Source organism: Mustela nivalis (genome assembly GCF_964662115.1).
Source record: "Mustela nivalis genome assembly, chromosome: 10".
Taxonomy (NCBI): Eukaryota; Metazoa; Chordata; class Mammalia; order Carnivora; family Mustelidae; genus Mustela; species Mustela nivalis.
Genome location: NC_139029.1, coordinates 89,009,081 through 89,036,783, shown reverse-complemented (window position 1 = coordinate 89,036,783; position 27,703 = coordinate 89,009,081). Strand labels below are relative to the sequence as shown.

The following is a 27,703-nucleotide window of genomic DNA, read 5'->3' as shown; positions in this document are numbered from 1 at the left end:
AAAACAAACAAGCACTGCAGCTCTCTGGATAGCATGAACATGATTATTAATTACCCCTGGGTAGGGAAATGATTAACCTTGTTATTTTCCTCACGATTCAGATTTCTACAGTAAACGGCTACCGAACAAAAATATTTAGATGCTGTCTGGAAAACAACTTTTACAAGGTCTCCAACTGGCATCAAATATTTTCAAGTAAGAAAACATCTCTGGGTTTTCTCTCCAGGCTGATGGATCCCTGCGGGCAGCACTTCCCTTGTTTAACAGTCTTGTCAATTAAATCAAATTAGAGATGAAGTTTTAACTCCAGGATGAAGGCAATGCTCATTATAAGAGAAAACAGGAAAAATGTAATATTTCCCTGAAGTAAACCATTATTTCTAATTGAAAGAGGTAGAGAGGAGGGGACAGTCAAACTCCTCCATCAATATTCTATGCTTTATATGCCATGAGCTCAATCACTCAAAAGTAATTTAAAGAAGTAATGTATCCTTGGTTCCCCAGAATGTTTACCTTTCTCTTTTGGGGCTATCCTGAGACATATTTTTAATTATTAAAAAATACGAAGTTGTTTGAAATGGTGATCTTTCATGTCAATGGCTGCCCTACCTTTAATCTCTGACTCATCTGTCATCTCCTTTCTTAAGTGATAATCACCCACACAAAGCTATTTGTCCATTAGGCCAGTTCTTGTTCTAATTATGGTCTTTATACTGTTAAACATAATTAGTGAAATCACTTGCTCTTCAGGACTAAGGAGCAGATAATATATGCTAGAAGGTAATGATTAGTTTATCACTCTAGCAAAAACATCCACACCAAACCAACTATTAATCGGCATCATCAGCATCAACAAATGTTCACTTGGATAAAATTGTGAATGTTTACTTCTAAGCATAAGTTACATTTTGTATACATAAAAAAAATGAAACCTGAATGAATTACTGCCACATTAGGTAAGGTAAAAACAGAGATCACAAGGCTCAAATGACTGTAGATCTATTTTGGGATTCATTAATTGCTGACAATACCACCAGTATTTTTTCAGCCATGGCCAAAGCACATCAAAATGACCAAGTTTTAAATCAAGGAACTCCGAAATGGTTGGGAAACCTATTCCCTAAAAAAAATAGACAACAGCAGGTACACATGACCTTAATGGTAAATTTGTTTCAAAAAATATTTTTAGCAGATGATCGGAAAGGATGGCCACTCTGTCCATGCTTTGAATCTTAATACTGGTGTTGACAGTTTGAGATCTATACTGAAACCTATCACAGCTCCCAAATCTTTAGTCATTGTGTATATAGCATATGTATGTGAACTTATGGTTACATACATCAATAATTTACATCAATGGGATGTATCATTCACTTTCCTTGAGATATGCTTTGATGATGGGAGTCTCACGGGTATTACATCTGTTATAATGGCATTGTCTATATACTGGTTGGAATTATGCTGGTTGATTCCTTCTCTGGGATAAAGGGAAAAGCCCTGGCAACCACCCAAACTTAGTTAAAAATTCAAGCAACTCATTCTTCTCCAGCGTATACCTTGGAAACCCATTCCTGTGCCCTCTAGAGTAGGCAGCAAGTCATCTCTGTGTGAATTCTTGCCCTTTGGAGAGGAAAGGAATCCACTAGTGCACCCAATGAGCGCCTTATGAGCCCACAAAGAAGGAAGGTGCGAATGCCACAGAAGCAGCCCAGAAGATCCTATCCTGTTTGATGGCTTTTATAATCAATCTCTTGACTTTAAAGCCAGCAATCAGCAAGCTAGTTGTGTGTGATGTTGGGTGACTCCTAGCACCTTTGACACCCTGTTTGCTGGAGAAATCTGAGGGAACCCCCACTGCACTCCAAGCAGAGCAGTCAGAGGCATAAGAAGGCAGGTTACAAACTATCATTTTGTTTGCTAGCGGGTTTTGGTTCCGCATTAAGGAATTAAATTTTCCTAGGCTCCTGATCAAAAAGGTAGATACATTTTCCAAAGGCACCACAAAGCATCCTTTCAGGTCACCACTGATTTTGAAATAAAACAAAGCAAAATGAAACTGGAATTTCCTGACTCAGTGTGTAAAAGGTCAACATCTGCTGATGCTCAGAGATGGGGCACGTGGTGGAGACGGCCGAATGAGATGTTGAGTGAGCAATACAGTCGGTGATCCCATGCGACACACGACCGACACGCAGAACAGAAACACACCCCAGCGCCAAAGAACTGCTTTCCATGCATCCATTTCTGAAAATCTGACAGGTCATGCTGCTGGGGCAGCCTCAATAATCGGTCTCAGCTGGCTTCCCCTCGGTACCCTTTTGTTCTAAGAGGCATATGTAAATGAAATTGTCAAGGCCTGAAAGGAGCCCGCTGTGGGAGGGCTGTGTGTATGTATACATGACATACATACATATATATATATATATACTCACACAATTAGACAAATCCCAGGGGAGATACTAAAGCAGAACACAGAGACTATTGGAAACTATGAAGGTTTCCCCTGCGAGTCTGCAGCACTGATGCCATTTCAGCAAGATCCTACAGGTCAGGCTGCAGCATTAGGCTGGTCTCTGAAAGGAGGGGAACACTACCTCTCTTTACAAAGCCGCTGATTTTCATGGCATTTCACGTGTCTAGTGCTTAACACATCTGCATCCAGGTCTAATTCCAAGCTTAAGTAAACTGGCTCGATTTGCAGATTGGAAGACCTGACTGTGCATTTATCAGAAGTGGGAAGCTGTTTTATCCAAATTATCAGAGTATTGCGCTGAAGATGGATGTTGGGTATTCAACAACTGCTGTTCATGCTGCCATCACCCTGGGTGGCCCAGCACCCATGACGAAGTCCGTGACAGGTGAGACCACAGTGAAAACTCTTGTCTTCACGTGCAGTACCTAATCTCTATCTCCCCAGCACTCTGTTTTGAATGAGTTATTCAGCAGTCGTGCAAAGGATTTAGGCATCAGAGAGAACGGGTGAGAAATGTAAGAACATGTAAGGTTCTGCTCTGCAAAGCTGTGGGGCATTTCCTTAATGAGCATTTCAGGCTTGGTGTTGGGGTGTCATTGTTTTACATGTGAATAAGGAGCTACAGCCTGGTTCTCCCACGATAGCTGATAGCCGGGAGAATGCTCTTTGCAATGGTACTGGAGAAATGTTTCACAGAAGCTTGAAGAGGGATTTCTCTTTCAACTGCTTCTATTTGTACTAAGAGATTTCTCACAGGAATTTCTACTAGCTGGATTCCTAAATTCTGCATATATTTTTTGTACCCAGTTCTCTATCACACTTCAACCTAAGTAGTCAGGAGAAGATGGATCACTGTATTTTCAGAGGAAGAAATGGACATACTGATTTTTTTCCTCTTCATTCCCCCAGAAAGACTAATGATCACCAACCTGCCTCTTTCAGGCCTTCACAAAGATTGGAGTGTAATAAATTACTAAAATTCCCTCCCCTTGGTTTCATGGCGTTTTCATTGGGTTCTAACGAATATGCCTAAAGTGTTCATTGGTATTCATTCTCTGCTTTTAAAAATTAGGGGAGAAATCCATATCCAGTCCTAAGGAGAAAGTTCAATTTGTTGTTGGTTACTAAATATGAGTGAATAGGACTGTTTATATTTTTGCTAAATGAGCTGCGGTTACCTAAGTAATCGCACCTGTGTGAAGGTAGCCTTCATTGGTCAAAAGCATTCAGGAAAGCCATGGTACTGTGATATCCACAGAGAAGTTAGGCACGGATAATGATTTCATCTGTGCTCTCACCCTGTCTGCGCAGAGAACACACATAACAGTTCAATTCACAAAGAAAATACCCTCTTACATCAGAAATGGACACTGGGAAAAGAGATCTTAGGAGCTCAACAAGAAAACAAAGCTAGCCTAGACTTGGATGGTGACTTTTTTTTTTTTTTTTTTTACTTACTACCGATACTGGAAATACTGGGGATACCTGGAGAGAGAGAAAACAATAAAGAAAAATTGTTAGCTATTAATACATGCCACCGTTAATATAAACATCTCAGAAAATTAACACTTAATAGCATTCAGATCATCAGGAAATATGCACGAAAAAGCAAGATATCTATTCATCCATCCAAATCATTTTGCTTTTGTTCTAGAACTCCTGAACTTGGCAGGGTTGGAAAATTAATGCTCCACTTCAACAGCTGGTTCAAGACAAGCTTCATGACATCAAACAGTTTGTGCTTGCCTGTAAGGTTAATGAACATTTGTACGTGGTTCAAAACAGATTTTAAGCTAGACTTATGTTCTGGGCACAGAGTGCCAAATATACACCATGTGGACCTGTACACGTATACCCACGTAGGCACCAGATCTCTTTAGATGTGTTATGAGATGCATATGTTAGCTGCTGAAAGTCATTGGGCCTTTTATTTGATTCATTTCACAGAACCGTCATTTCTAGTCCTCTTTTACATGTCAGATATGTGGATTAAGCTCTGCAATAGAAACTTAATTGAGAAGAGTAATTGAGAAGAGTAATTCAAGGATACATATGAACATTAGGTTGTTCATATTGATCATGGACTTCAGCCATTCTCCCAGGTCCTACATCAACTTACAGGTTGTGTGAAGGTGGTGGGACCATTTCAGAATGCAGTGGGCTTGGTACAAATGTGGATAGGAATTTAGTCTGTCCCCTGAAAACTCCCAACCAAAAGCAGGGGCCTGGGAAGCAGGCTGTCTGGGTTTGAAGCTTTGCTCTTACCTTCACTGACCGTGTGACCTTGGGCAAGCTGCTTATTCATGGTTTTCTACCTCTTAGGGTTGTTGCAAGGATACACAAATAGATGTATGTAAAGTACTCAAAGTGTTACTTGCCGGGCAATGTGTACTCTACCTGTCCTTGCTACGGAGTACTTTTATTGATACAGTCGGCCCACCAACCAAGCAAACTATGATAGATAATGGCCGAGGGAGACTTGGAGATTTACATCTCCTCCCCTAAATTTGGGTCGTGGTGCGCATGGGAGCAGAGGATGGGACTCAGGCAGAAGCGAGTGAGAGTACTGCTTGGCAACGGATCAGCGAGGTGATTTCAGGCAAGTTCCCAGCCTCTCTAGGCCTGTTTCCTCACCACCAGAAAGGGGTTAATAATATCAACTGCATAGGGCCGCTGTGAGGACTGAATGAAATAATCCATAAAAATGTCTGACACATGGTACGTAGCCAATAAGTGATAGCTGTTAATGAGCGGTGCAGCCTTTTCTCCACATCACTGGAGTGTAGTTCTAACAGGTGGTAAACGTAGGAACCATTAAACTTCTATTTCTGTGTTTATCTTTGAACAACTGCCCTCTGCTTGTTTTAACATTTAACATTTAACATAACGGGTTTAATCACTGTACCTCACTCAGAAATTTCGAGCTGGGTAGTCTTTAAACCCAAAAGCTCTTATTTCTTCATAGGGAGGGGAGAGGAGGAATTAAAGATTACCATGATGTAAAACAAAAACAAAAACAAAAAACTTGAGAGCGATAAAATTTTATCTTTAGCTATAAAGTACATTCGAAATCTCTTGATTTTAAATGCACAGAGTTTAGGGTCTTTCAGCTTAATTACTGATCACTCTCCCACCCACACTGGAAATCTGTTTTAACTCTTGTTCTCTGAGCTGAATTTCAAGCTGAATGCAATCTCCTCAAAGGGCTGCTGAATTCCTGACCCCACACTTCAGCAGACTGTCTTCGATATAGCCTGACAGTGACTTGGTACTGAATCTTTCCTTTTTTTTTTTTTTTTTTCTTTCTAAATCCCCTATTGAGTGAGGTATGATGGCAGCATCACAATTTTAGTATCAACTGCAGAAGCTCCAGAGTTCCCCGTGATTGCAAATCCTGCTGCATTGGAACTGCTCGCCTTTTGTAATCCATCAAGGAGAATGGGAGTTAGGTTGGCAGGAAGAGACTTTCCGGGCGTTTTCAAACTTACCCGGAGTTAGAGGGCCATGTATAATGCAAGGTGAAGTTCCAGGCTGTTTGGCCAGATGCAAAGGCGAGCCAGCCCACAAGACTGTCTGATGCAGTACTTGCTGCTCAAGGAAGATGCCGACATGTTTCCTTCCTTTGGGGATGCCAGCGCGGGGAGCAGTGTTCACTGCAGCTCTACAAGCCTCTCGAGGCGAGGCCATTTATGAGATCTTATTTTCCTCATGAAGATGTTTTCTATTCCCTAACATTTTGGATGTTGGAAATTCATCCTCTTCCTCATTCTGTGGCTCACAACTTTTGAGGTGTTGCCAGGTGAGTTCCTTTCTAGCTATTGCTGTAAAATGGGAATTGCTTGGAAAAGATTTTTAAACTTTTCATTGGGATAAAGATTTTTGAAGAACAAATAACTGAACACCAAGGGATGCCCATGAGTATATTTTCAATTGTTACTTTTTTCCCCAAATGGTCCTTATTGTAATGTTCAAACACCTTGCTTTTTGTTCCCTACAGACAACTAAAGAATTTAATAAATCCACTGCATGCCTTAAAAAGGCTAGGAACAAGCCATGCGATGTCTGCCAGATGCCTAAGGAATAAGACAAGGAGGCTACAATTCATTTCATGAAAGGTGGGTTTCTTTGGGGGTCTTGGAGGGATGCATCAATGAATCTAATTCCACCTGACAACAGAGACAACGCCCATAAACCATGATAATGAAAGTCAGATTAGGCTCAGGGAAACTCTAGACACACGTTGGCAGGTTTGTTTTTGTTTTTGTTTTTGTTTTAACATTCCCTGTGATGTGACAAGCATTATGTAAACAATATTTTTACCTTTAGAACTGAGCTTGGAGGTTATCTCTTCCCTTTCTCTTCATCTCCTGAATGTGAATTAGTCACTCCCTGTGATCGCACACCTCCTTGGGTAGGCCTCCCTGAGAAACTTACCAACTTACATTTATAATTGTTTGTGTTTGTCTGAGAGGTCTGAGGGGCAGTCACCATGTCTCGTTCTTTTCTGTATGTCTAGTATCTTCTTGGGACAATGCCTGATACAGAAGAGCTGCTCGAGTATATTTGAGCAAAACTTTATCACTGGTAGCCAAGAATTTTCTATCCTAGTGAAAATACTTATGGCAATGGTATGATCTTGTCCCATATAAAATGTTTCACTGCAACATTTCTCAGAGTTCAGTACAAGTGGATATGTTTGTTCCCTCTGAACATTTCCTCCACTCCAATAACCACAGTTATACAATGTACAGATGCCTCTCACAACTTTGCCTTCCAGGAAGTCAAGAGACTCAAAAACACAACCTGGAGCTCATCTGGGTAAACTCACTTCCTATTTGGCTTATTTACCTTCTATTCCTTCTCTCACATCTTCTATTTAAACTCCTATTTGGATATTCTTATTTGTATTTGTCTTTTTCCCTAAGCCACCCTGGGGGCAAATACAGATGTTGTGGGGTCTAAAGCATATTTCAAATCTGGGAGCTCTCTTTGAGAAAAAAAATATTACCTTTAAAATATAAAATTAAATATGACATTGATTTTTTTTTTTAAAGTTTAGAAGGATCCTAGGGAGGAATCCTGAAATTTAAGCTTCTTAGGTGAAATCCTTCTCTGAAACAACCTCAAAAATACTCATGAAAGATAAAGAGATGACATAGGTAGACAGAAAGGAAGCAGGATACCAGATAAGCTAATTCAGAGTCATTTAAAAATGAAGAGCAGAAAGGGAGTTAAGCAATAATCTCATCAAGCCCTCCACTTTACAAAAGAGGAAACTGAAGGCACGAACAGAAGCAAGAGTCTTGTCCAAATCAGCACCTTTCTATTCAACATTGGAAGAGGTAATTCCTAGTTCTTGTCTGCTGAGACACTGCTCAACTTGCACAGAGGAAACAAAGCCCAGGTATGCATGAACTTCACCAGAAGGTTCTGTAGTACATGGCACATGAGTTTAATACTACTGCTTCTTCTAGAAGAGAAATGGTACTTCAATCAGAGACACACACACATGTTGAATATGCCAAAGGGCTTCCTGTGCTAAAAGAATGAGCAGGTGTTCAGTATAAATGCTCTTTCAGTTAGTTCCTCCTCCACTGGCCCTCCCCACTCCTATATTTATTTTAATGTTTGTTTTGAAGGAATTCTGCTGCAATTAAGAGGATGAGAACTTAGCAGAATTATATAATTGTTTTCTTCTCTTTCTCCTACTTCTTGCTATTTTACTAACTCTCCCACCAAGTAAATGGCTAAAGGGGGCCCAGTTAGGCAATGTGATGGCGATCTCAAAAATAAACATCCTAATCTTCTGAAGCAGATTGATGCAGTGCTAAAAGCCATAACTCCTTCTGAGAATCAAAGCAAAGTCAGCAGCTTTTCATGGAGGAAATCAGAAGGCACACAGATTTGGTATGCCTCAAATTGAGAGGAAATATTGCCCCTGTTGTGACAGATGGCTTGAGAAAAAGCCCATTAAGTAGACTACTAGGTCTTCAGAAGAAACCAGGCTACAGCCATCAGGAGCTAGAACTCCAAAAAACCCAGTTGAAGTTGGTTGGGGGTGGGGGGTGATGAGGAAGAAAATATTCTGAAGACTCATTCATAATCTGGAGAATTATTTCCAGTGTCCTTCCAGCCCTGGTCCTTGGCACCACTGTGTTAATAGGAGGTATAGTGAGCTGTCTGCTAGGAACTTGAAAGTGGAGGGAAATAAAGTTGCCTTCATAGAACTGTGCTATGGAACTAACATATAAATGATCCAATCAAAGACAGCTAAAGTCATCTTACAACAACAGAAGCGGTCTAGGACCTGAATGTATGTGACAGACTTGACAGAGGTGACAGCAGCCTGAGGTAGCCTACTGACATATGGGAAGAACAGGAGAACAGCCAATGAGAAGGAGGAAGCATAGAAAGAGGAGCATTGGGCTAGCATTGTCTCAGGAAGAGGGAGGGGTACCCTGCAAGCTCTCAGACCTCCAGTGTTCTGTCGGCATTAGGGAAGCTTACTGTGTGACAGGATGGGTGTGTCAGGATGTTTCAGCCTCATGTTATTGGCATTCAAGTCATATTTTCCTGTCCCATGCTAAGCAAGCAACCTTCTGATTATTATCTGGCTCTGAGAAGAGTTTTAATTACAAGGGAGAGAATACACTGGCCATAATTACTATTCTGAATACCATCACAGTTATTTCATGTTTTGGATGAATAAATTGGGATTTAGACACAACTTATCTCCCTAGATAGTTGCTGTCTCTAAAGGGAGAATTTACTCACCAGGCTGGGTTGAGTCCATGGTGTTAGATCTCAGTGAAACTGTCATGACAACAGCATCTCACTTTATTGTGTGCTTACTATGTTGCTGCCTCTGTTCTAAATACCTTAAGTGTATTAATTGATTTAATTTTTATGACAACCTTACGAGGTCAGCACTCAGGTTTATTTTACAGATGGGGGAAACTCAAACACAAAGAGCTTGCCCAATGTCGTCTCTATCAGTTGGGAAGGAAAATGAGATTTGAATCTAGAGGTCCAGATTCCAGAGCTTGAGCCTATAACCACCACTCTACACTATCCCTTAGTTTATTGTATTTATCTCCAATCTTCAAAACACAAAAACAAACAAACAAAAAGACTCTGAAAACTAAAAGGTTTTTCCTCTCTCTCTCTTTTTTTTTTTCTCCTAAAATTCACCCGCAGCACAACATACCATGCTCTGAACTAATTTGGTGGCAAAACGTAACTGGAAGAGGTGTGAGTTGAGAATAATCACAGGTTTGCTGCGGAAATACTGAAATGTTTGATTAAGTGGTGCTACATCATATTGTGCTGTACGTATGGTTAAATTATGCATCTACAATATATGTATTACGAAATCCTAACAATTTTGAAGTCCAAATTATACCTGGTTCCATGAGCTTCAGATAAAGACTGTGGATGGGTGGTTGTACATGAATAATTTGGTATTCTGGTTTTAGATATTGGGCCAGCAGCTGGGGTCCTACACATGAAGAAAGTGCTCTGAGTAGGGAGTGCTCTCTTACTGTGTTGATAGAATTGGGGTTCTGAGTCTCAAAGGATGGTGGACAGAGCCTGACAGTGCTCAAGTCACTTGAGGCCATGAATGCCATTTGGGGAGGTCTGTGAACATCAGCCAGCCGTGAGCAACCATGAAAAGAAAGTGAGTCTTTTTCCCATTTTGTTTCCGCCAAGATAGCTGACTGACTCTTCCTGTCAGAGATTGAAGACCCTTGTGTTGGAGCTCTTGAGCCATGAAGACCACACGTTCCAGGAAACATGGGAAGATGGATGGGAGGTCAATGTACTCATGTGCACATTACAGCATTATTTAGGGTGACTTATTCACTCACCAAACAGTTGATCCCACAGACATTTATAAAGGCCAGGAATACAGCATGGTTCAATTCTCAAATTGCTAACATTTTAGCTCTTGAAGTCAGGTAGACTGAAGTTTAAATCTTGTTCTGTAATGCATTCGCTGTGGGACCTTGGGACAACTTACTTATTAATCTTTGTGTGGCTGTGTTTCCTGATCTGTCAAATGTGGATAAAAATAGTACATACCCCATGAGGACCATTGTAAGGATTTAATGTAAGAAAGCACTTAAAGCCCTTCACAAAGTATAAGAGCCAATGGTTATCCTATTAATAAACAGAAGCTACCATTACTATTATTATTATTACAATTTTGGTTATAGAAAGTCAACCGATTGCAAGTGAACATATACTATCAAGAATCTAGAGTGAAAAGAGCAATTGATTTTGCCAGGGAGGGTCTAGGTAGGCTGCACTAGAGGAGCAATCTTGAGAGAATTATAATAAAGAGTGAGAGAAAGGCAATTGGAGAAAGGAATAAATCTAGTATCCGGCATGTTGACTTTGAGATCTTCCTAGACAGCTGGAAAAATCAGTCTGGATTCACAAAAAGGATTCCAGGCTGTAATTGACTGATTACTATTAAGCCAATGTCACTAGGAACTAAAACCACAGGAACTGATGAAAAGGACAAGGAAAAAAAAAAACTGTAGACTGAGAAGAGGCGGTGTGGAGAGCTTGAAAATTTGAAACAAGGGCAGACAGGGAGCATTTGAAGGCAAAAAAATAACAAGCAGAAATCCAGGAAGAGAAGTAGGAGAAATCAGGTTTAGATAAGGCTGGCTTATCTAAGCAAGTGTCAAAAGGTTCAGACCCCAGTGAAGAACAGAAGAAGTAACTGAACTTTAACCTGAAAAGCAATACGGTGCAAAGTGCAGTCCTAGAAGTCAAGACATACGTGGGTTCCAATCCTCCTTCTCACCCTGATTAGTGGTGGAAACCTTAAACAGGGTACCTGAGCTCAGCAGTCAGCAGATTCCACGTCTATAAAAAGAAACTAATGGCATCTATAAGAGTGCCGTGAGTTAAGAATGAACTAATGCATGTAAAGCACTTAGGAAATTGTCTGGATAATGACATACACATGAGCACACCTGGGAAAATATAAATTGGTCAATGCAAATTTAATACAAGAGAAAATAATAGAACAATCATCAAATTACTTTCCATTACTCAGAGGAGCCCTAGATATTGTGTAACAATTCGAGTTGGATTTCTGAACAAACAAATAATGTCAATGCCAGACCAATTTAATTTTCTCTCTTTGAAGAATATTAGACTGTGTAGGTAAGAAGAAAGTAAAAGATTGAATACAGTGGAACTGGATGGGCTTTCTGTCTATCTTCATGACATTTCTATCACTAGGCTGTGGAAATTGCTTAAAGCAGAAGGTCCCCGAAAGAGTGTTTTATAGAAAGTTATTAAGTGTTCTGTGAACATTTATGTTTGGGAAACACAGAGTAAAATAAGTTACTTTACTATAGAATTCTCAAATTTTTTTTAATAAGGTAATATGAAAGTCGTAGAGTCATTCTAGTTTATAGCATTTTCCAAACTTCTTTGGCATGGAATCTTTAAAAGGTCATAGAACACACCTTTGGAAGCAAAGGTGTAGACAATATTATAGTATCTTTCTTAGAGTTATAATTCCTAAAGGTTGACTGTTGAGTTTTCGGCATTTATATGTAGAAAAACATTGTGTATTATTCCACAAGGACTGGACATTTAAAAAGGTGTTACTTAATAGTTTTATTCAGGAGCTGGACAATAGCAATCAAGTGAATCATAAGGAAGCATGAAGTTGGACAGAGTTGCTGTGTACATGGAAGACAGAAATGAAATTCAAAGACACTGTGAATACTATGAGAAATAGAATGAAGATCAACAGGGAGAAGAAAGATTTCTTACAGAGAAAACACAAACTTTGTAGAAAAAATAAGGAAAACATTTTGATACACACACACATATATATGGTTTTAAAAGACCAAGAAAACACAATGGGTCTTGAATAAAAAGCATGGTGTATAAAGATATAATCGCAAGAGTTATTACTTCTGCCTCTGACAAGTCTATTGTATTGAAAAGCATAGGGACATGTGATGTGTCTCACAGATTATAGTGATGGCTCTACTTTAGAACACTGAAGCTCTACATTCTTCTTTCCTGGCTCTATACAGTTCTTACAAATGTGGCCTTGGAGATGCTTCAGAATTCAGGACTTCCAAAGTCCTACCATTCACAGCGAAGTCCCAGTTTAGGGTACCTCTGAGTGCTGGGTCAATTGTCTGTGAAGGAAGATCTTCTAAGTTCCTGGTTTAATGAAGTTCTCTGAGTTCTTCTGCTAAGAGTGGGCAGGAACTGACCTTCCTATTGAGAAATGATCCTGGCTGCTGAGATTCGGCTAAATCAAGAGATTACCCAGGATGCATGGCATTTGTAGGCATTTTTTTTTTTTTTCGAGGACCCCTGGGCCGGCCTGAGCCACGGATGAACACCTTATACTGCTTTGCGGGGCGCTGAGGATGCCGACCTCAACCCAGTGCCAGGGAGGGAAAAATCTCAAACATTTAAGACTGGGTTCAAAAGCCTCCCGGACATTTTCTGTCTGCCTTGTCCCCCACCCCCCACCCCATCGCATCTGGTTCGGGGCTGTGAATCAGAATTCCGAATCTGTGCTGCCCAGAGGGGACAGGCGTAGAGGGGAGGAAACACCCAAATGCAATAAATAACGGCAGCTCAGGACCCTGTCCCTCCCCCGACCCAGCTAGGGCTGTACTGGAGTGGGGGGCTCCGCAGGTTCTTCCCATTGGTGCGGGGTGGGGGGAGAGGAGACAATGCCTGCGTGTGAGTCATTCACTTTAGAGCATCATTTATGGCATGAACTGGGAACGTAATGTGTTTACACAGACACACAATTGTACATCGGCATCTTTACAATATTAAAGGAGTCATATACAAGTCTACAGGCATCGTACATGGCAGGGGGCAGGCTGGGGGCCTCTCCAAGACTTCCCAACCCAGGTGGAGTCAGCACGTGGGGAAGGGGGACCAGGTTAGGGGATGGGGGGTATCCATCTTTGCCCCTGTTTTCTGGGAGGGAGTGGGTCTGGGAGGACCCCTCAGGCTGGTCCTTGTTGCAATCTGGGACCCAGAGCCCCAGGTATGCCTTGTGTCCCAGTCTCATCAGCAGGCTAGTGTATCAGCTTGCTTCCAATTCAGTGTGCATATTAGTGTGGGAAAGTCGGAGCTGGGGACGGCTCTTCCTGAGCTGGGGACCCAGAGGATGCTGCTGACACACGGGCTGCTTCACCCTGGGGCCCATTCCTGAGGTAAGGATGCAGTGTGGCCCTGTGGCTGGTCTGGATGGAGAGAGACTTCTGCAGAAGCCCAGGTGGGAGGACAGACAGGACTAGAAGCCCTCGGGGCATTAGTAGGTCAGGTGACTCACCAGGTGTGGCCTGCACCCTGGGTGACAGCAAAGGGGGAGGGTCTCAGATGGTTCTGGAGCTTTCCACCTCCTCCAACCCCCATACAGGCCTCCTCCCAGCAGCCCTGCCCCCTGGGGACCCTGCCTCAATTCCAAAGGCATTGCAGTTCTTGCGTCTTGAGGGTGAAGAGATTGTAGCCAATCTTTTTATACCTCTTAGGTTTTGTATTCTTGTATTAGGATATGGCATATACTATGTGAGCCTCTGAAATAACAGACCTGTGATGTACCACCTGGCGTTGTGTGTGTGTACGTGTGCACACAAGCATGTATGCTTGTGTGTAAGAAAAAACTGGCATGAAATGAAAATCATAAGAGTGCCAGAAGTCTCATGTTGGCTGACATCACTACACTAAAAAATTAGAAGACTTCTAGGGCAAGCAACCCAGGAAGAGACAAGAAAATCTTATTATATGAAATGGAATTTGATGATGTTAATACAAAGAAAAAAGAAACTGGGGTCAATATAGCTCTTTTGCTACTTAAAGAGAAAAAGCTCACTGGAAATGATGAGATACTCAAGAAATCAGTGAACTACTAAAAAATAGGTCTTACAACAATTAAAACTGTCCAATAATCAAGAAGCATGCCTTATGAAAAAAAAGTCTTAAAATTAAAATTATTTTTGAACAATTATTTTGTGACAGGTGTTATGCTGAACACATTACATGCAGTAGCCTGCTCAATTCTCTTAAAATCCCTAGGAGGTGAGAATTGCTATTATTCTCGCATTACAGATGGGAAACAGAGCTGGAGAGGTTAGTTTACTTTTTCAAGGTCACACAGCCAGTGAATAGATAAACTGTATTTGAACCTGTAACCTGTGTTCTAAGCCACTGAATTGCTTATTTTCATCCTCAGACACTGAAAGCACATTCTGATGTGTCAGAAATTTAGTTTAAGGAGTTCTTGCCATTGTAAGGTTTTTCCACTGCAAGACTCTTTCATCTCTGAAATCTTTCATCTCATTTCTGCCATGTAGAAGACTGGAACATTGACTTGAGCCTCCTTGGGCATTGTGTCCCTCTGTCACCTTCGTATTTTAAAAAAGATGGGAAAAAGTCTAAAAGTCTGGAGAAGGCCAGTAAAAACTAAGGGATAGATGGGCAGTGGAGACCACAAAGAAAATTGCAAGAGGCTGCATTCCTTTGGCCAGGGAGTAATTGGGGATCTTCTCCAATACGCAAAAGATGTGGGATACATCATTCCCATGGAGAATATATCAAAAAATCCACTGTAGTGAAAAATCCGGGATGGTGCAAGAAGGGGTCCCTGGTGAAAATGTCTTGAAGTACGCAAGTCTTTGAAGCTCATTTATGGGTTGAAGGACTGTTATGTGACAATAGGAGCCAACGCAGCTGGAGTTCGGCCTCACCTCATCGGCCTTTCTGGTCACCTTGACAAGTTGATTGGTCCTGAGGTTGAACCAGAATGCCAACAAGAGTTTGTGAACCTTCCTCCATTCCATCCTGTCACCCTAAAGAAGCAGCAGACACTGAAAATGAAATCGGAGCTACTTCCACTGAGGGAAACCTTTAAAGTAAATGTGACAAGTGTGGTGATAAGGATTCTTGGTAGTCAGGCACAGAAGCTTGCACACAAATAACCTCATGATTCCTTCTGAATTCATGAGTCTATGGCCCTGAACAACTGAGGACAGCCCAGAGTCTCTGTTAATAAAATCACCTTGAAAAATCAACGTTTTTGCTCAACAGAGCTTTATGTATTAATTTGAGGAGCTAGATTTTTTTTTTCTTTAACACAGAAAGAAATGGAATCCCCTTACAAATAGAGATTTTTTGAATCTTTTGAAGAATATTTTTTTCTGCTTCATAGAAATTTTATCATAATTTCATGCCCCCGTACTTCATGGCTTGTTATTCGCTCCATTACTCTTACATTTAACTTGATAAGGTCCTGGTTCCTGTGATATTAGTTTTTAGGTTTTGGCTTCTCACAGCTGCTCCTTTGAAGTACCTGATAACATTCTCAGCCTCACAAAGAGCCAGTGGCTTTTAAGCTCTCATTCCCCCACTGCTCACTATCCTGCTATTTCTGCTACTTCTCACTTCATGGGTATATTCTCAACCTCACCCTTTCTCTACTTTTGAAAGAGGACAAACCTTGGGCTTTCACAAGTGGCTAATGGGTCCATCCATGGAATTGGGGAGTTTATTCTGGAAATAATCATGTCTTTCCCTGAGCATGTCAGAGCATGTCTTCCTTTGGATCTTCAGGGATTTTGGTGGGGCACACAGGGGTGGTAATGGGGTATCTCTTGTGGTTCCTGGAAGCACAAATAAGGCCTGCGCTCTTTTCACATGAGCTCAGACATTCCTTTTCTTTTCTTTCTTTCTCTCTCTTTTTTTTTAAAGATTTTATTTATTTATCTGACAGAGACAGAGATCACAAGTAGGCAGAGAGGCAGGCAGAGAGAGAGAGGGAAGCAGGCTCCCTGCTGAGCAGAGAGCCCGATTTTGGCCCGAGTTGAAAGCAGAGGCTTACCCCACTGAACTGCCCAGGCGCCCCAGACATTCCTTTTCTTAATGTGGTACCTGCAGGCCTACACAGTCATGCTTAGTATCAAAAGGTGGCTCTACTAACAGGATCCAAGCCAGGCATGACTTCAACAGCTGGCATTTGGAAAAAGCCAATTAATTCATCAGGTGAAGTTAGGCTGTAGTGAAAACCGGACAGGGAAGCATCTTCTGGACAAAACATCCCTCAAGTTACCCAGTAGGGGAAAAGGGATTAGAAACATTTAGAGAATTTCTGGAGTTGCCTATGGCTAAAATTAAGTTCCCACTGGGAGTTTTGAAGGCTGTTGTTATTTTAATAGGAAATTAATTTGGGGAGGAAAGCAAACATTTCCTGTTTCATCCACTTAGAAAAAATGTCTCCTGATTTCCATCATTTCCCAACACATTTGATGTGAATGTTGGAAGACTGAATTTAACAGATGATCCAAGTGTGAAAATGTGCTTACAAGTGGTGAAATAGAGACTAAAGCTTTAGCCGCATTTTGAAGAGGAATAGGATAAGCCGTAAGAGGAACAGCACAATTGCAAGTGAAATTGAGAGGAACTGTCAGCTCATCTTGCACAGAATATGGTGTTAGAGAGCAAAGTTACTCACAGGTATTTGCAGTGCCTTTGGGGATGGGGAGATACGAGCCTGGACTCCAAGGTCGGCCCTGATAATTCTTCTTGCATTTCCCACAGTCTGGACCTGTGGTGTTGTGCTCACATTCACAGGTCAGTTTGCTGTTGTCATACACACACACAGTGGCGTGGAGATTACATTTGCACCTAAGCAGGAGAGAGACAAGAGTTCACTGTAAGTCAAGTTGGTCTTAGCAATCACGATCACGGAGGCTTTACCCATCTATCTCCTGCAGTGGCGGCTCTTACACCCCACAGTTATTACTACATAGAAGCTCTGGGCAAAATGTAGAACTGCAGGCCCCACCGTTAGAATCTTTTCAACAAGGGGGAGGAGGTGGGGTTAGGATACCGTCTGTCTCATCCCACCCTTTAAGGAATCCCAATATTAGTCATTCTGTTCAGTAGAAGCCTGAAGGTCCCATAAGACACTTGTACTACAAAATCAAGGGTTTCCCAACAGGTGTCCAAAATATTGCCACCAGTAAGCAGTTTTCTTGTGGTATTAGTAATCTATGACAATTTCATTTGGGTTTGAAGAGCAATGTTATCTTCTGTTTTTCTTTAAACCAGAAAGACAATTCTTATTTGTTTAAATGGAAAGATAACCATGAAGACAATTTGCCGTTTAGGCTTATTTTATAGACCCACGCAGATCATAATCAGAGAACCCACATTCCAGGCTCTAAAATGATTATTACCCCAGATCAAAAGTTTTCCCGCCAAGGCCTCTAATAAATCTGAATAGTCCTTAGATTTCCTAGTCACAGCAAATAAGGTAATTACAAGTCTTGCACAAATGGTCCAAATGACTCAGATAAAAGATGCTTAGAAGCCTAGAAAATAAAAAAAAGACTATATGTGGCAGGGGTTTGAGGTCATTAGCAAATGTCTTGCCTTTGGTGCCTGTGAAGAGAGCTGTGATATATGAGAGGCAACAATGGAATATGCAATTTCCACAAAAATACATTCTCCTACCCAAAGTCTTGCACTGTAAAATTGCAAAGGCCAACTGGATATTTGTTGAGGTAGCAAGTTATAAATTGTAACATCCCAAGCAGAGGCCACATCCTCTGGGAAAGTAAAACCTAGGTTGACAGGATCACCATGACCAGAGGCCAGAATGGTGTATGCAGGAAGCAACGTGTCCACACACAGGGGAGAGCTAAGACACCCGAGACGGGGGATAAAGGAACAAGACCTGTCAGAGTTGGAATCTGAAAACGTTACGTGTGTGTATGTGTCTGTCTGTCTGTAGATGTGTGTGCATTTTTAAACTAGTCCTGCCTCTTCTAGAAACTAGGACAAAACTATAGAAAGCCAAATTACATAAAAACAAGGAAAGGTTGTAGGGTTTTACATTTGCTCTCCTTTGTGGGGCATATCATGAATTGGAAAAAGTGACAGTAGTCTTTCTTGGTAGGAAAATAAGATTCTTTAAGAACTGATGTTGGTTTCTATAATGTCTGTATAGCAACAAGCAAGTTTCTGTCTTGTGAATGGATGATCTGTTTGGAACACTGACCCAAACTTATGGCAAGGAAGTGAAGGACAGGCTAAGACTATTACTGAGAGCTACTGGCCTCTCTTCTAACTAAAAGGTGTAGCCGCTAATGTAATTCCCACTCCCCACTCCCCAAACCTTCCTGGATAAGATCACACTTCTTCATCGGGGGTCTGCTACAATTTGTAATACTTGTACCTCTACTCTTCCCTCTGTATAGTTGTAAATTGTAATAAGCTGAGAGGCTACTATTTAAACAATACCTATTCAGTTTAAACAAATAAACAGAACCTTTAATATTAACACGCATACAGTCTTCTAAAAAGCTAAGAGAAAAATAATTCAGTTAAGTGAAATAGACAGCGTTTAATTATGAGCTAGGTCTTATAACATTTTCCTCTATGCAAGGAGTTACTTGTGTTAAGTTGCTTGGGAAAGGATCTTTCCCCTTCCAACATTAGCACCTTTATTTATGGGTGTGTTTTTGTATATGGAAGATGTTAGAAACCTAGGTGACAGAAGCACCAACTTACACTGATTTAGCACCCTTTCTGCTGTTAAAAATTCCAAATGAGGAAATGAACAACATGACCCCAAGACTATGCTTGTTTCATATGGGAAGACCAAGAATACAAGTAGTAATTGTAAATTGGATGAAATATCCTTTAACTGTTAATACTTTCATACTTGAAGTCACTTTCTGACTTACAGGCAATTTCCATTTTAAAGGCTCTATATTTGTTGAGAAAATATTCTTTGACTAACAAAAGAAGGTGAAAGGAAATTAGGTGACTGTTTTGTCTTATTTCTCTCAGATTTCTTCCAATTAATGGTTCATCTTCACCTGTCCAAAAGCTAATCATTTAAGGCTCAACTCAGTTCACTCTTTCCTGTTATCTACCCTGCTCACTGTAGACACATTGAGTCCTATCTTCTGATTTCCTTAAATGATTCTGTGTATTTGGTTTGGTTGGTTGTTACTTAAAAGCTCTTTAAGCTTTTAAAATGTGGACTCATTGCATAAATCTCTCCCATCCTAAGGGCAGAAATACTCACCTTGGCTTCTTTTTTTTTTTTTTTTAAGATTTTTTTTTTTAATTTATTTGTTAGAGAGAGAGAGAGATACAGAGTGCAAGCACAAGCAGACAGAGTAGCAGGCTAGAGGCAGAGGGAGAAGCAGGCTCCCTGCCGAGCAAGGAGCCCGATGTGGGACTCAATCCCAGGACGCTGGGATCATGACCTGAGCCGAAGGCAGCCGCTTAACCAACTGAGCCACCCAGGCGTCCCCTCACCTTGGCTTCTGGTCTTCTTTTCCAGCTACCTCTTTTAACACTCTTCTCTCCTTTCTTGAGTTTCCTATACCTGCATTTTCCATTTTCTCATCTTCTACTCACTTTCTCTTTCTCACCAACCATGGCCTCTCTTGCCAAGATCATCCATGACCTCTTTGTTGAAAATCCAATGGATACTTTTCTTTGTCTTATTTGATCTTCCGATGGCATTTGAATCTGTGGACCACTCCCTTTCCCCTGACACTTTGCACTTGGTGATTCTCAAGCTCATTTTCAGAACCCTCTTCATCTTTGTGTTCTCTTTATGTGCTCTTCTTGGGGTCCTGGCCCAGCACCATCAGCCTAAGTGACTCTCTTAGAATATTTTATTTTATTTTATTATTTCAGAGATGGAGAGAACACAAGCTAGGGGTGGGGGCAGAGGGAGAGGGAGAAGCAGACTCCCTGCTGAGCAGGGAGCTGATGTGTGGCTCGATCCCTGTACCCTAGGATCATGACCTGAGCCAAAGGAGGTGGTTAACCGACTGAACCACCCAGGTGCCCCTCTTTGGACACTTTTAATATAGGTTGTCCCTTCAATTTCCTCTGTGGTCCTTAAAGCCTTTGAGTTATACCAAACTTACATTCTAAAGCAAACTTCCATAATCTTTCCCCACTCTGAAATAATAAGCATATGCAAAATAAGCTTAAACATTTGAAAACATTTTAGGAGATTCAGAGATTCTCTGTTAACCATAGGGATCCATAGAACCACTCCTTCCATTCTTACCAGGTGAAGATATTCTGATTGACATGTTGCTAAATCCTGTATCTACGTTTCCATCATGGAGCTCTCTGCTGGGCACATCAAACTCAGCAGATGGCAAACTGAATTCTGGGGCTTCCCTCTCCTACTCCTCCTTCTGGGGTTTCTGTCTTAGTAAATTCATCACCTTTTAGGCAGCTGGTTGAGAATGCCTCCCTCTTTCTTTCCTATCATATCTAACTTGTCATTGCTCCATCTCTCACCAAGTTCTGAGATCCCTCCTCTTTGATAACTCTCAAATACATACAGTGCTAGCCATTGCCACCATCCTAGTTGAGATCTCCATCATCTTTGACCTGCTTTATTACAATGGCCTCTGAACAGAGCTTACTCTTTAGCCCAGTCTCAACACAAGAGTCAAAATAATCCTTTATACAAAAATATTGGGGTTCCTGGCTTAGAATCATTGAAAGACTTGTCACTTTTCTAAAAATAGAGTCCAAACTCTGTAACATGGACTCCAAGTCCCTTCGAAGTTGGTGTTTCCTCCCTATTCCAGTCTCATCTGTACCACTAGCAACACTACTCATTTTGTCACACTTTGCCTTCAGATAATCTTATAAGCTGTTCCTTCTGCCTGGAACATTCTACTCTATTACCTCTACATCTGCAAAATACCTACCACTCAGGTGTCAACTTGTAAATTTCAGTGCCCGGCTCCTAAATGACATTCAAAAACCATCCACTGGGGCGCCTGGGTGGCTCAGTGGTTTAAGCCGCTGCCTTCAGCTCAGGTCATGATCTCAGGGTCCTGGGATCGAGTCCCACATTGGGCTCTCTGCTCAGCAGGGAGCCTGCTTCTCTCTCTCTCTCTGCCTGCCTCTCTGCCTACTTGTGATCTCTCTCTTCAAATAAATAAATAAAATCTTTAAAAAAATATCATCCACTGGTCAACTATCTGAGTGCTTCTCTGACCCACCCGTATGCCTTTCCTTTGTGCTCCTGTGACCCTGGCAAGGCCAGTCATGCGGTAAAGCGATCTCTGCCTTAGACATAGACCGTGTTGTCATTGCTTCTTCTTCTCTCACCTTTCCTGGAGTGTCAATGCCTGGAAGTAGCAGTCATGTTTGCCTTACTTTAGTGCAACATTCCAGCACTTGTCAGGGTGCTAGGCACATGATAAGTACCTAAAAAATATTTGCCTGATAAACAAATGATTAATAAACAAGTAGACTTGCTGAAAGCAGGAACATCATGGGTCTGTCCTGCTATGTCTAGCATGGTAATGGACTAAAAATAGAGAATTAATAGGCACTGTACTCAATCAAACACTCCATGACATATGCTGAAAATTGCCATGCGCCATTATTATTGGTTTTCATAACTGACATTGTGATGGGCAAAGGGAACTCTATAAAATTGGTAGGACTTTGTAAACACTATTTAACTTAAACTCCAGAGAATTTGTCAAATGCCTGAAACGTAACATAAGAAAAAAATCCCTGAAATACTCAGGAAAGTAACACAATTTAGAGGAGAAAACAAAACAAAACAAAACAAAACAAAACAAAAGCAGAGCATTTGTGTGGTATAATTATCCTGGAATGTGCATTCTTCGGCTTCAACTTCTCATTCAGGGATGACCACCCTGGTTCAGGTGGTTTGGCAATGTTGCTTGGGCCCTGGTGGACACTGGAACTTCCTCAGCAGTAAATGTGCTGAACCAGCCCAGCTTTGGGCTGTCTTTCCTCCATTCTTGCGACAACTGTTGTGCCTGGCTGAGCCCCTGAAAGTGGACACCGAGGTATCACATCACTGCTCGGGATTGGGAAATGGCTCCCTTTCATTCTCCCCAGCTCAGCTGTTCGCCTCATTCCAATCCGATGCTGAAATTCTTTATTTAGAATCCCTGCCAGAGTAGGTTTTTCCTCAGCAGGGGGGGAAAAAATGGATGTCACGATGCTGGGAGATTGCTCTCAATTCCTGGGGCTGTGACCTCCAGCCTTGTGATGGGGTGGAGGGCAGATTTCCCTGGCCTCCACTTGTCTCTGGCAGATTCATTATCCACTTCCACGGTCATCCCACTCCCACATCTATGGGCGGGGGAGGAGCTGCACAAGTGGATACCTAACAGGCTTTGCTTGCAGTGAAGTATCTGATGTTCTGGAGAGCCAAGCCTATTCACCAATTCTGTTTACACACATAGGACTCACACCAAGTCACTGCAGATAGAATTGACTTGCATGCACTTGGAAGATCCACTTGTGCATAAGTGACACAGTGCTCACACTGTTAAATAAGGGCATTGCTAAGACACACTTAAAAAAAGAGTGAGCCCTATTCTGTGAGGCAAGTGATGAAAACCTGTGTATTCTTGCTTTCAACCAGGTCTGCACTTCCTGTATTTTAGTGACCAGCTGTCATGAGTCAATTTAATCTTGCTTATAAAAAGCCTCCAACGTTTAGATCTCTGCCACCTGCCAGTAGGTATGAAAAACCCATACAGTCTGCCTGTTTTTTAAAAGATAATTTAATATATTTATTCTGGGAAGCATGTTATCCACCACAATTTCCTGTGAGTTAGAGGTCTATATATATAATCTATTACTAGTGTTTCAAATAGAGGTACCAAGACAGAGAAGTTTGGAACTGGCCCTTTCTGAAGCAAAACAGGAAGGGAAGCCAGGCTTGCTGCCTTGCGAGTTCAGGATTTGGCTACTTTTGTGCCAGAGGAGGAATCACCATAAAGTGAATGAAGTTTAGCATCAGGGCCCTTTCAAGTCCTTGGGGAAGACCCTAACCATGCATCCATATGGTCATGTGCTTTTTTATAATTCTCACAAATGAGAATTTTTTGCATTTTTTTAAACCAGTGAAGGTTTTTCCTTCATGAGAATACCCTTCCTGTCACAAAGGGTATAAGTTTCAGGTCTTACAAAACCTGGATCAGCCTCTGGTTGCACCCTCTACCTTGGATGGGCAGCAGCTACATAAATGCTTCTAGAAAATGAGTTAGTGCAAACACTGGAGCTTCAAAGATGTCTTTTTCAAAAGGTGATAAATATAAAATGCTTTTCACAGACTTTTTCTGCCTCTGCAGCCCCTTGACCTTTTTCTTTTCACTCTGACATATGAATTTTTGGTTTCCACCTCAACACATTATTTGCCATGGGGACCTGCAGCAACATCATTTAGAAATTATGAGTTATTGATTGTGAAGGCAGTCAGCCCAGGGTTCAAGTCCCACTTTTGCCAATGACTCGTGAGACCCTTGGATAAGGGATTTCACAAATACACAAACAAACAGAACTAATGTTTACTGAATACTTCCAAGTACCTGGCATTGTGCTCAGTGTTTCTGCATGTTTCACGCATTATTTTGTACAAACATTACAACAGTACTGTGGGATTGGCACTAATTAGAGATGATGCTTTTGCCTATTGACGAACTAAGAAACCCATCTCTCCCAACTAGTATGAGATGGAACCAGGATTTAAACCGTGGGTAGTCAGCCTCCAGAACTCTGCTCTTACCAACAAAAGTAGAATGCTGTCTTTCTAAGTATGGCTAGGCCTCAGCTGTCTCATCTGGAAAACAGGGACAATAAATAGATGTGTTTCAAAGAACTGTTCTGGGTATTGAAAAGCTAATGTACGCATGCCCTGAAGATCGTATCTGACAGAGAGTTCTTAATAAATGTTAGTTTCAATTATTATCTCTATAGTTACTACTGCTACTACTATGACTGAAAAGGGCTGATTCATTCTGTAAGCCTTAATTCATAACATAGTCTTTGCATAACGCCGTGAGAAAGCCCATGGGATTCAAAACCAGAAGATGACACAGAGTCCTAATCTCCAAGAACGTAGAATTTGATGAGTCAATAAGATGAAACACACATAGACTGACTACCGACCATGAAGAGGGTGCCACTGAGACCACCGGGGACCACAGGAATACGCCCGACATGAGAAACAGCACGTGCCTAGGCACTTTGTGTGGGGTGTTATTGCTGACCCACCTCTCCACCAGCGCAGAACCGGAATGCCGCCCATTACGCAAGCCTAACTTAAAAACAACAGCTGCAGCCCTATTCTGTAGGAAGACAAACCAAAAGACTCCACAAACCTGAAAGACCTGCACTCCAAAAAGCACCGATAAGCTGTCTGGACAACTAACCAATCAGGACAAAGCACTTTCCTCTCCCTTATTAGCATAATAGACATGAGTGGACACTTTCCGGGAGAACTTTGTATAAGCAGAGCTTCCTGTTTGTTTCGAGAGGCTGGTTTAAGTGCTGTGTGTTGGTGCTGTACCTCTGTGCATCTAGGTCTCTAGCCCCAATAGAGCCTTGCCTGTGCCTTTGACTTTTGGGTCTGGCCTAATTTCTACCCTTGTGGGGCCCAAGATCCAGACTCTGGTAACAATATTCCATCTAATCCTAACAATATAAGAAAGTACAGTGGTAACACTGAGTTGTCTCTCCACTGACAATGCTGCATTTGCACTAAAAGGTCAGAGGGACAGCCCTTCCTTAGCACTGAAGGCGGGCAGAAGAAGAAAACCCCACGTTCCACTGTATACCTGGAACTGTGATGGGTGCCTCCCTTACATTATTTCACCTCATCCTCATTACCTCTGGGAGAAGGAGGTATAAGTACCTGTAATTTACAGATGTGGAAAGTGTGGCCAAGAGCAGTAAAGCAATTTGCTCAAAGAAACACTTCTGGTAAGTGGTAGTCAAGAGTCAATTCCAAAGGCCAGGTTCATTCTAGGACATCACTCTATTTGAGGCATAACAAAGCAGACTGGTTCATGGGGAGAAGTAGACTTGTGGTTCTAAACTGCGATCTTGACACTTCCACTGTAACACTTGCTGCTTAAATTGTGGGCCCTGGACCAGCTATTTCAGGATCACCCCGAGGGCTTGTTACAAATCTTGGGCTTTCTGCAGACTCCCTGAAGAAGGATCTGCACTTTAGCCAGATGGCTGTGTGATTTACATGGAGAAGAAGGGTTGAGAAGACCTGCTGAGTCACCAGAGTGTCAAAATCCTGATGAACAGGAAGACATCATGGGTGTGATCCTTGTGCAAACCTCTCCATCACCTATATTCTCTTTAGCAATCTTTGGCCTAAACCCAACTAGCACTAAGGTTCTAGCTATACTCACAAACCAAATTGACCATTTGTTTGTGAATTCTGTCAACTCAACTGATCTTCAGATTCATAGATCAGATAATAATTAAATAATTTAACTATATTGAAAGCTGTTTATATTTATTAGTCAAAACAGTATTTAATCAGAATGTATAAAGAGCTGTTACAACTACAGTAATAAAGAGGACCAAAAAAAAAAAAAAAGCTAGTTAAAAAATGACTAAAAGGTGCACCTGGGTGGCTCAGTAGCTTAAAGCCTCTGCCTTCAGCTCAGGTCATGGTCTCAGGGTCTTGGGATCAAGCCCCACATCAGGCCCTCTTCTCAGCGGGGAGCCTGCTTCTCTGCCTACTTGTGATCTCTATCTGTCAAATAAATAAATATAATCTTTAAAAAAATGACTAAAAGATCTTAAAAGATATTTCTCTAAAGAAGATATATACAGGGAGGTGGAGCAAGACGGTGAAGGAGTAGGAGAGCTAAATATCATCGGGTCCCAGGAGTTCAGCTAGATAGTTGTCAAACCATTCTGTACACCTACAAACTCAACAGGAGACAGACAAGAAGAACAGCAATTCTAGGAGGAGAAAAGCAACCACTTTCTGGAAGGTAGGATGTGAGGAGAAGTGAATCTGAGGCAATATATGGGAAGAGAGACCATGAAGGGTAGAGGCCAGCTGCCGGCAAGCAGTAGAGCAGTGGAGAACAAAACTGGAACTTCCGGAAGTCTGCTCCATGAGGGATGTCACTCTATGTGCTAAGGGGTGGGGGATGGAGCCCTTGCTGGGACAGTGATCAAAGGTGAATGTGCACCCATTTGTTTATAGCAACAATGTCCACAATAGTCAAACTATGGAAAAAGCCTAAATGTCCATCCATAGATGACTGGATAAAGAAGTTGTGAGAATGAATATATATATATATATATATATATATATATATATATATATATATAATGGAATACTATGCAGCCACCAAAAATCTCACAAAATCTTGCCATTTGCAATGATGTGGATGGAATTAGAGGATATTATGCTAAGTGAAATAAGTCAATCCGAGAAAGACAATTATCATGTGATCTCTCTGATACAAGGAATTTGAGAGGCAGTGTGGAGGGTTGTTAAGGGATATGGAGGGAAAAAATGAAACAAGATTGGACTGGGGAGTGGGACAAACCGTAAGAGACTCTTAATCTTGGGAAATAAACTGAGGGTTGCTGGGGGTTGGCAGTGAAGGATTGGGTGAGTGGGTGATGGACATTAGGGAGGGTATGCTATGGTGAGTGCTGTGAATTGTGTAAGACTGATGATTCACAGACCTGTACCCCTGAAGCAATTAATACATTATGTTAATTTTAAAAAAAAGAAGGTACATACAAATGGCCAGTAAACACATGAAAAAATGCTTATCATCTCTAGTCATTAGGGAAGTGCAAATTAAATCCACAATGAGGTCCCACTTCACATCCACTAGGATAGTTATGATTTAAAAAGATGGACAATGAAGAGGAGTCAAGATGGCAGGGAAGTAGCAGGCTGAGACTACATCAGGCAGCCTACAAAATGCAAAAACCTACAAATCCAACAGGAGATTGAAGAGAAGAAGGACAGCAATTCTAGAAACAGAAAGTCAACCACTTTCTGAAAGGTAGGACTGGCAGAGAAGTGAATCCAAAGCGACGGGAAGATAGACCTCAGGGAGAGGGGTCAGCTCCCAGCAAGGAGCGGAGCAACAGAGCACAAAATCAGGACTTTTAAAGTCTGCTCCACTGAAGGACATCGCTCCAGAGGCTAAACCGGGGTAAAGCCCACGCGGGGTCTGCATGGCCCCAAGTCCTGCAGGGTCACAGAAGGATTGGGGGTGTCTTCGTGTCACAGAGCTTGCAGGTATTAGAATGGGGAAGCCGGCTACAGTAAGCTACAGTAAGCTCACAGCTTGGGGTTACCTTGAACCGGTCACAGGCTCGGTGAGCTCGGAGCGCAGCTGGAGG

The 27,703-nt window shown here is 41.7% G+C and overlaps 1 protein-coding gene across 7 annotated transcripts in view; it reads right to left on the bottom strand.

Annotated features, from left to right (window-relative positions):
* NTNG1 (netrin G1) overlaps positions 1 to 27,703 on the bottom strand; it is a 344,202-nt gene that overhangs the window by 66,777 nt on the left and 249,722 nt on the right. For all 7 annotated transcript variants that reach the window (XM_082688264.1, XM_082688266.1, XM_082688268.1 and 4 more), the window contains exons 4-5: positions 16,989 to 17,161; positions 3,932 to 3,958 (exon numbers count right to left, since the gene is read on the bottom strand). In XM_082688264.1, the coding sequence (XP_082544390.1) occupies positions 3,932 to 3,958; positions 16,989 to 17,161 (200 nt within the window). The remainder of the gene's footprint in view (positions 1 to 3,931; positions 3,959 to 16,988; positions 17,162 to 27,703) is intronic.